This window comes from Dromiciops gliroides, chromosome 2, assembly GCF_019393635.1.
Source record: "Dromiciops gliroides isolate mDroGli1 chromosome 2, mDroGli1.pri, whole genome shotgun sequence".
Lineage (NCBI taxonomy): Eukaryota > Metazoa > Chordata > Mammalia > Microbiotheria > Microbiotheriidae > Dromiciops > Dromiciops gliroides.
Genome location: NC_057862.1, coordinates 78,092,748 through 78,103,252, shown reverse-complemented (window position 1 = coordinate 78,103,252; position 10,505 = coordinate 78,092,748). Strand labels below are relative to the sequence as shown.

Sequence of the window (10,505 nt, the reverse complement as noted above, 5' to 3'; positions counted from 1 at the left end):
TCTAATCAATAGTTAGAGTATTTTTCCATATGACTATAAATAGCTTTGACTTCTTTGTTTGAAAATTGTCTATTTGTATCTTTTGACTATTTATCAATGGGGGAATGGCTGTTTTTTTAAATATAAATTTGACTCAATTCTCTATATATTTGAGAAATGAAGCCCTTATCAGAGAAACTTGCTATAAAAACTTGTACCCAGTTTCTTGCTTTCATTCCAATCTTGCCTGCATTGGTTTTTGCAATACCTTTTTTAATTTGATGTAATCAAAATTATACATTTTACATCTCATAATGCTTTCTACCTCTTGGTCATAAATTCTTCCCTTATCCATAAATCTAGCAGGTATAATAGTCCATGGTCCCCTAATTTGCTTATTGATATCACTCTTTATATCTAAACCATGTACTCATTTTGACCTTATCTCAGTTTGTCTATGCCTAGTTTCAGCCAAATTGCTTTCCAATTTTCTCAATGATTCTTATCAAATAGTAAGTTCTTGTCCCAAAAGCTTGGATCTTTGGGTTTGTCAAACACTAGATTACTATGGTCATTTACTACTGTGTATTCTGTACTTAATCTATTCCACCTATCCACAACTATATTGCTTAACCAGTACCAGATTTTTTTTTTTTTTATGATTAGTGCTTTGTAGGCTGTAGTATGCACAGTGGCCACCCCCTGGTAAAAACCATCTCAGAAGATGGACTAAACTGGGTTGAGGATAATCTACAGACTTCAAACCTGTCAGTGAGTTAGGAAGATGTCTACCCCAAACAAGTGAAGACTTCTCCTTGGAAGAATGGGCTGATGAGAACAATTTGTTCCAATGGCCTTGAAGACTATTGAAGCAGATGCTGTAGTGCTTAGAGTTTGGTCAGACATTGAAGACACCAGGGTCACCCACTGCATCCTAGGCCATCACCAATCATCTTGACTTTTGTCTTGCCACCAGACTTCCAATGACTCTAGAAGAGAGAATGAAGCTGATGATTTTGCCCAACTCTGCTATATTTAAATCCAATTCACACATAAGTCAAGACATTACCCATTACATTGTGATGTCATTGGTTCTCTTTGAAAATGAAGGACAAACAACTGCTTTGTAGTATAACCTGAGATCTGGTACTGATAAGGCACCTTCCTTCACATTTTTTTCATTGATTCCCTTGATATCCTGATCTTTGTTCTTCTGGATTAATTTTATTATTAATTTTTAACTCTTTAAAATAATATTTGGTGATTTGATTGATATGGTGCTGAATAAGTACATTAATTTAGGTAAAATTGTTATTTTTATTATATCGGCTCGGACTATTCATGAGCAATTAATATTTTCCCAGTTGTTTAGATCTGATTTCATTTGCATGAAAGATGTTTTATAATTGTCTTCATATAGTTCCTGGGTTTGTCTTTCCAGGTAGACTTCCAAGTATTTTATATTGTCTAGTTATTTTAAATGGAATGTCTCCTTCTGTCTCTTGTTAATAGACTTTGTGGAAATATATAGAATAACTGATGATTTATATAGATTTATTTTAAATCCTGCAACTTTGCTAAAGTTGTTAATTATTTCAAATAGTTTCTTAGTTGATTCTCTAGGATTCTCTAATCTACCATCATATCATCTGCAAAGAGTGATAGTTTTTGTTTCCTATTACCTATTATAATTCTTTCAATTTCTTTTTCTTGTCTTATTGCTATAGCTAGTACTTCTAGAATAATATCAAATAATAGTGGTAATAATGGGTATTCTTGCTTCACCCCTCTACCTATAGGAAAGGCTTCTAGCTTATTCCCCTTACAGATTATAATTGCTGATGGTTTTAGGTAGATACTACTTATCACTTAAGGAAAGCATCATTTATTCCTATGGTTTTTAGTGTTGTATTTGTATGAGTTATAATTTATCAAAAGCTTTTTCTGCATCTATTGATATAGTCACATGATTCTTGTTGTTTTTATTATTAAAATTGTCAATTATGCTTATAGATTTCCTAATAATGAATCAGCTGGGGCAGCTAGGTGGCGCAGTGGATAGAACACCGGCCCTGGAGTCAGGAGTACCTGAGTTCAAATCCGGCCTCAGACACTTAACACTTACTAGCTGTGTGACCCTGGGCAAGTCACTTAACCCCAATTGCCTCACTAAAAAAAAAAAATAAATCATCCCTTCATTCCCAGTATAAATGCCATGTAGCTATAGTTTATGACTTTTGTTATATATTGTTATAACCTCCTTGCTAGTATTTTATTTAAAATTTTGCATTGATATTCATTAAAGGAAATTGGTCTATAGTTTTCTTTCTCTGTTTTTGCCCTTCTTGGCTTAGGTATCAGCACCATATTTGTGTCATACAAGTAATTTTGTAGTACTCCTTTGCCTATTTTTCCAAATTGTTTATGTAGTATTGGAATTAATTGTTCTTTAAATGTTTGGTACAATTCACTTGTAAAATTATCTGGTCTCATGAATTTTTCTTAGGATTATTAATGACTTGTTCAATTTTTTCCCTAAGATAGTCATTTAAGTATTCTATTTCCTCTTTTGTTGGTCTGGGCTATTAACATTTTTGTCAGATTTATTGACAAGTAATTGGACAAAATAGCTCCTAATTTTAAAATTTATCTTCATTTGGTGGTGCATTCACTCCCTCTATTTTTGATATTCATAATTTCATTTTCTTCTTTCCTTTTTAAAAAATCAAATTAACCAATGCTTTATCTGCTTTATTGGGTTTTTAAAAATAAAACCAGTTCCTAGTTTTATTTATTAGTTCAATTGTTTTCCTACCTTAATTTTATTAATCTCTCCTTTGATTTTCAGGATTTTCAATTTGGTGATTAATGGGCATTTTTAATTTGTTCTATTTGTGGCTTTTTTTTTTAGTTACACACCCAATTCATTGATCTGTTCTTCTATTTTATTAATATAAGCATTTAGAGATACAAATATTCTTCTAATTACTGCTTTGGCTGTATGCCACAAGTTTTGGAATGTTTTCTCATTGTCATTCTCTTTACTGAAATTATTGTTTCTATGATTTGTTGTTTGACTCTCATTCTTCAGGATTAGTTTCCAGTTAACTTTTTTTTCTTCTTCTTTTATTTATTTATTAATTTTTCGGTGAGGCAGTTGGGGTTAAGTGACCTGCCCAGGGTCACACAACTAGTACGTGTTAAGTGTCTGAGGTCGGATTTGAACTCAGGTCCTCCTGAAACCGGGGATGTGCTCTATCCACTGCGCCACCTAACTGCCCCCAGTTAACTTTTAATCTATGTTTCCACAGGTCTTTACTACATGTAATTGCTAGTGCATTATAGTTTGAAAAGGGTCCATTCAAGACTTCTGCTTTTCTTCATTTGTTTTTGAGGTTTTTATACCCTAAAACATGGTCAGTTTTTCTGAAGGTGTCATGCACAGCTGAGAAAAAAAAAAGGTATATTCCTTTCTATTCCCATTCAGTTTTCTCTAGAGGTCTATCATATCTAATTTTTCTAAACTTCTATTCATCTCATTAACATCTTTCTTTTTTTTTTTTTTGTGGGGCAATGGGGGTTAAGTGACTTGCCCAGGGTCACACAGCTAGTGTCAAGTGTCCGAGGCCAGATTTGAACTCAGGGACTCCTGAATCCAGGGTTGGTGCTTTATCCACTGTGCTATCTAGCTGCCCCACATTAACATCTTTCTTATTTATTTTATAGTTAGATTTATCTAGTCCTGAGAGGGAAAACTTGAAGTTCCCCACCAGTATAGATTTACTGTCTATTACCTCCTATACTCATTTAATGTTTCCTTAAGTATTTGGATGCTATGCAATTTGGTACATATATATTTAGCATTAATATTATTTTATTGTCTATGGTACTTTTTAGCAAAATGTAGTTTCCCTGATTATCTCCTTTAATTGGGTCTATTTGTCTGACATTGTGATTTTTACCCCTTGTAATGCTAGCTGTTTTGTCTTTTAAAATATCATGTTCTAATCCCTTTGATCCTTTAATGTGAAAGCTGCTAAATCTTGTGTGATTCTGACTTTTTCTCTAAAATATTTCAATTGTTTCTTTCTAACTGACTCCAATATTTTACTCCTTAACCTCGGAGTTCTGGAATTTGGCTATAATGTTCCTGGGAATTTTCATTTTGGGAATCTCTTTCAGGAGGTGACTGGTGGATTTTTTCAATTTCTATTTTACCCTCTTGTTCTAAGATATTAGGGCAGTTTTTCTTTCTTTTTTTTTTCAAGAACTGTTTATTTACTGGACCTGGGTCAAATTACATACACATCCAATTTTTAATTTACATTGTTGAATTTTAAAGTTTTTTTACACGCAATAAATTGGCATTCAAAAGTTACACTAAGGTCAAAAAACTCATTTATAAACTGCTGCAAGTGTTTTGCCCAAAGTCAAAAAACTCTGAACATGAAAACCTGTCACAAATTTTAAATTAATAGTACAAAATTGCTTACTTGTAGTTTTTCCCCCTTGCAAAGATCAAAAAAAGTACAGGTAACTAATATACATCAGTCACAACATAATCCTTGATCAGCCCCACACCATAAACAGATGCTTCAATTTTCAGCCCATCATCAGAGACCAAGAAAAAGTCATTTTTTTATACAAAACAAAATTCACATGTGCCTAAAATGAAAGACAAGGAGAGGGGGGAAAAAAGAACCCTAGTACTGAGAATTATGCTCAGTGTTCTTTAGCTAGACAGTGGCCCAAAATGCCACTGTTTCTGATCAAATAAATGATGGCTGCATAAATAACATCCAAGAGCGAACTTTAACCCTTTGACATCAGAAATCCAGATTTTCCCAATTTAGATTAATAAACAGGTTTTAAGTGCCAACACAGGGATGAGGGAGAGAGCTGGCCATGCCACCCCAAAAAAACTAACCACCACGTGTTGAAAACAGCCACCAGCTTTGGCTTGACAAATCAGAAGTGTCAGGCAGGAATCCAAACTTCTTGGTTAGCCACTTGTTCTATACGAGTCCCTGGGTCTAGAGAACATTCCCATTTTCTTTAGGGGAGAATATAGTTTATGGGCTCAAATAAAAACTATCCTAAATGAAATACTAGCACCCAGTTACAATAGCATGTGCCACAAGGTCAAATGGCTCTGTCCATTACTAGCAGGACAGTTTGTAATGATTTCATCTGTTGTGCCTTAGAACTTCACAGAACTGATTTTTTTTTTGCAAGTTTAGAGATCCAAAGACACGTACAATCATTTTTAGTAAAAGACTGTATTTGCCTTAGTGCTGTGTTGTGAACAAACTGTATTTCATTGTGAAAACCAAAGAAAAACAGGACAAACAAATGTGACTAGATCACACTTCATTTATGGTGCTGGAGCTCTGGAATGCCCTGTGTGTTGGAGACAGATTTCAAATGAGAAGTTATGCCAATTAAGTGTCAAAGTTGTCGGGACAGCCTTGCTAAGAAGGTGTTTTCAAAACCTATTGGTGAGGAAGAAAGAGAAGCAATGAAAGTATAGTTCAGAAAACAAAAGCTTAGAAACTATGTGACATCGTTGTGACTGAGATGTTTGGTAAACAGTGAACTGGGAGTTTGGGACGATCAGGAAAAGCCTTCTCAGGCAACTCTCCGGACTTCAAAAAATCTCTTCAGGTAGTAGATCTGTCCCAATGTCATGGCAACTAATACAAGAGCTTCAAAGAAGGACCAGAGTACCACTCTGCTGTTTGTGTTGTCATTAGTTGCTCTGTGTATTCTCTCCCGGACTTCCATGTACTCCTGTTCATGCTTTACCGCTGTCACCACCACAGCGAGCTCATTAATCATCTCTTCGAGCTTGTTCTGATGAGCTTCTGTTTCCGTGTCTTGGCCCTTTGGAGCTTCTCCAATATCAATAGCGAACATCACTATCTTGGGCGTCATGGTGGACATTCTGTTGCTAAAACAAAACTTGTAAGTTCCATCCATGTGAGCTGCAAAAGTATACTTCCCGCTGGACTCTCTGTCTCCTCTATAAATTCCTTTATTATCAGGTCCCGTAATCTCCACATCTATGTCCAGGAAGCCGCCCTCCGCCACCTCGAAGATGAGACCCATATTGGTGCCCGAGGTGACCCCCTCGAAGAAGCACTCCTCCGTGTGCGCATCTATGCTAACGAAGTAGCCCGAGGCCGTGGCCAGCAGCCCGGCCAGCAGCGTCAGCACCTCCGGGAGCGTCACCATGGAGTGCGAGCAGGCATGAGGGCCTGGTAGGGGACGGGGACTAGGGCCGGGACTGCGGCCTCCTCAGCCACCGTCGCAGCCACCTCCCCAGTTTTTCTTGATAATTTCTTGAAATGTGATGTCTAGGCTCTTTTTTTGAGCATGGTTTTGAGGTAGTCCAATAATTCTTTTTTTTTTTTTTTTAGTGAGGCAATTGGGGTTAAGTGACTTGCCCAGGGTCACACAGCTGGTAAGTATGTGTTAAGTGTCTGAGGCCGGATTTGAACTCAGGTACTCCTGACTCCAGGGCCGGTGCTCTATCCACTGCGCCACCTAGCTGCCCCTTTATATATTTTTTTTATTTTTTGGCAGGACAATGAGGATTAAGTGACTTGCCCAGGGTCACACAGCTAGTAAAGTGTCTGAGGTCGGATTTGAACTCAGGTCCTCCTGAATCCAGGGCCAGTGCTTTATCCACTGCACCACCTAGCTGCCCCCCAATAATTCTTAAGTATTCTATCCTTCATCTATTTCCCAGGTCAATTGTTTTCCCAATGACATAGTTCACCTTTTCTTCTATATTTTCATTCTTTTGTTTTTATTTTATTGTTTCATGATGTCTCATAGAGTCATTGGCTTCCACTTGCCCAATTAAAATTTTTAAGGAATTATTTTCTTCAGTGAGCTTTTGTATTCCTTTTTCTGTTTGGCCAATTCTGCTTTTTAAGGCATTCTTCTCTTTGATGAATTTTTTTTTTGCCTCTTTTAGCATTTGGCCATTCTGTTTTTTAAGGTGTTATTTTCTTCAGTATTTTTTTAATGCCTCATTTATTAACCTGTTGACACTCTTCTGGTAATTCTTTTTTGGGCCTATGATCAATTCACAGATTTCACTGAGACTTTACCTGTAGCTACTTTGACTTCATTGTCTTCTGAATTTGTGTCTTCTCTATTACCATAGTAACTTTCTACAGTAAGGTTTTTGTTTGTACATTTTCCACATTTTCCAGCCTATTTCTTGATTTGTAAGTTAATGTTAAAGTTAAATTCTGTCCCCTCTGGGGTGGAAGGGGGACTGTCCTAAGTTTCAGAACTTTCTTGCTGCTGTTTTTATTGCTAGCTCTCAGAGTCTATAGATTTTCAATGTTTCCAAGGTGGTATGATCTAAGAAGAGATGTGATCACTGCTCTCCTGGCCTGTGTTCTGGTCTTTACCCAGGAAGGGAACTTGTTTCCCTGTAGTCACCAATGCTAACACTCTTCCTAGGCCTGGGACTCTGACCAGGTCCCCTGCTCTCCTACAGCCACAATTGTTAGTGCTCCCTTCTGTCTTGAAATTGAGACCAGGCTCCCTAATTCCCCTTGAGTGACCAAAAGCACTCCTCAACCAGGGCCCCCTCTTCCTTTGTGGCCACAAGTGGTATCATTCCTTTTGGTCCTGTAACTGGGATCTAGAACTTCATATGGACAATGCAACAGGTCCTGAACTCAGCTCCAACAAAGTGTCACTTTCAATTCCCTTCCACCCGATTGTCTGACAGCCCCCTACACACACACACACACACACACACACACACACACACACACACACAATCTGAGAGCTCCTAAAGCTGCAACTGTTCTCAATGCAACCACCTCCAAGGCCTACTGTTGGCACCACTATGCAGCCTGTATTATGTAGTATGAATGGTCTGAACTGCACTCCAGGTTCGATCACCACCCCAGTGAGACAGACCTTTCCTGCCAGACTCCTAAATTGTCTTGGGCTGAAAAATTGTCTCATCCAAACTTTTTATTGGTTCTGCAACTCTGGAATTTGATTTAAGGTATTATTTTAAAGTTGTTTGGAGGATATTATTGTAATGCAAAGGGCATTTTGTATTTCCTCCAGGATCCAAAATAAAATGCCCTATTTGGTATTCAAAGCCCTTCATAACCTAACCCCTTCCTACCTTTCCAATCTTCTTATACCTTATTCCCCAGCAAATTCTCTTCAGTCCCATGACAGCCTTTGGCTATTTTATGAATAAAACACCACATCTCTTGACTTCAAGCATTTTCTCTGGCTCTTCCCCTTCCCTGGAATGATCTCCCTTCTCAGTTTTGCTTACTGACTTACCTGGCTTTCATTAAGTTCCAACTAAAATCCCATATTTTGCAGGAAGCCTTTCTCAACCCTTTTAAATTATACTGTGTTCACTCTGTTAATTTTTCCCCCTATTTATCCTGTATATAGCTTAATTTGTATATATCTATTTTCATGTTGTCTCCTCCATTAGATTGTTAGCTCCTGGACTGAGCACAAATATTGTCTTTTACCTCTTTTTGTATCCTTGGGGCTTAAGAAAGTGCCTGGCACATAGTAGGCACTAAATAAATGTTAATTTATTGATTGATTATTTTGATTATTTCTCTATTATAGCCTAGCAGGCCAATCCATTTATTCAAGCTCAAGGTTAAAATACATGGAGGAACTCATGCACCACAAAATGCAATAAAAACTCTTTTACTTAACATTGTTAAAAATATGTAGCTCCTAAAATTAAAAAGGATATTAGCCCAGATAAAATGCCACTCCCTTCCACCTCAGCATTTACCACAGCAATCAGCGGTGATAGATGAGAAAGGTACTTCTTCAGACCAGTGAGATTTTGTTAAAACCATCTCTTTATAAGCTGAGCCCTTTATGCCTCAGGCAGGAATGGAACAAAACCAATGATGATCCTGAGATCAGCCTCCTCAACCCCTTCAAGGGAAACCAGCCCAGTCCAGTAAAATAGGTGACATTCCTGCCATTTCCCAAGATATGCTTGATTCTTGAGTTGATACTGCAACTCTTCTGATACCATTATGCATTCAAGGTTCTCAAGCCCACCAGCCAAAATATCCCCCTCCTTGGGAACACCATCAGAGGGATAATGCTCAATTTGGGACCCATTAGAGATCTATAGTGAGCATCTATCTCCTTCTGTCAAGGATGGAGAAAAATTCTCCCTCAATTTCACCTAGGGACTCAAAATTGCCACCAAGTTTGTTAAAGGGCCAGATGAATTTCTGTTCATCGTGATTACAAAAAGACAGTTTCATTTTCCTATACCACTAAAAAAAATCGCCTTTTCATCTTTCAAAAATTTTCTAAGACAGCATTGTTCAAGTCATGCTGGAGGAAAGAAAATCTGATAATTAAGGAGTACCTGAACTTTCCTCCAGAATGGTACAAAACCTTCTGAGGGAACAAAACCATCAAAGCCCAAGTAATTCTTCATAGAGGATAAAATAAGGAAGGGCTGAAGAGGATTAACTAATTAAGACTATGTCCAAACATAGTGTACCCTTATTAAGTGAGTCTTCCTGAAGGCCATATCCAAGAAATTGATGGACTTGATAACTCTCCCTCTTCTTGGGTAGTTCTTATTTCTCAATGACATAGCCTCTGAGGGGCAGGATACCAGGAGTGTGCTGATAAATATTTATCAATAGGCTCTTTGGGGGAATGCATAAAACACTTTTAAGTTTTTTCTGTATTATTGTTTCCTCCATCAATATCTTAAGTCTAGACAATCACCAAAATAATAAATCAAGCCCTGATCTGTAGAATTGTCCAATTGCCAAGGTATCAATGCCCACACTGAAAATTTAACAATCAACTCTCAGGAACCAATTTAAGCTGGCTCCAACCCACACTTGGCAGAATACTCAAATATCAATCATCAGCGGTGTAAAGATTAAGCTCTTGTTTTAAAAGTGCAATCCAGCATTCAATTATCCCTGCCCTTTGAAAATGGCATGAAAGATAGGAAACAGAGCAAATGTTATGGCAATAGAACCAATCTTGTACCTTTATTACAGAAAAACAGGGTCTTCATCAGAGGCAATGGAACAGGGGACTCGTAAGAAAGTATACTTACTGTAAGAGCTTTTATGGTGCCTATGGGGACTGACCCTCATTTCCATACCCTGAATAAGTTTCAATTCCACTGAAAGCAAATCCCCTTGCTCTGAGGTGGAAGAAAAGGTCAATACAATTGGACAATCATGGGCATGTTGAGGTCCTCGTGACATTACTGATGTTATACTGATATTCCAAAGATGGACATTCTGTGAAGGGCACAGTTGGACAGCAGTAGTTTCAGTATCATTAGTTCAAGGGTTCAAATGGTTCCAAAACAACTGCAATATGGCATCCTAGCCCTCTGTTCAGATTGATGATGGACCCAGTTCCTCAATCTTTGCCATTCTTTTAACCAGATTATTCAGTTCAACAGAGGGCTATAGTGTGATTGATGGGCATTAACATGACCTACAAAAAGCTGT

At 37.5% G+C, this 10,505-nt stretch overlaps 1 protein-coding gene across 1 annotated transcript; it reads right to left on the bottom strand.

Moving 5' to 3' along the window:
• Nucleotides 1-5,593: 5,593 nt before the first annotated feature.
• Nucleotides 5,594-6,213, bottom strand: LOC122744264 (transmembrane emp24 domain-containing protein 2-like). Its single transcript, XM_043989705.1, has one exon. It carries the CDS (start codon nucleotides 6,211-6,213, stop codon nucleotides 5,608-5,610), a length of 606 nt encoding a protein of 201 aa, XP_043845640.1. The 3' UTR covers nucleotides 5,594-5,607.
• Nucleotides 6,214-10,505: the final 4,292 nt, after the last annotated feature.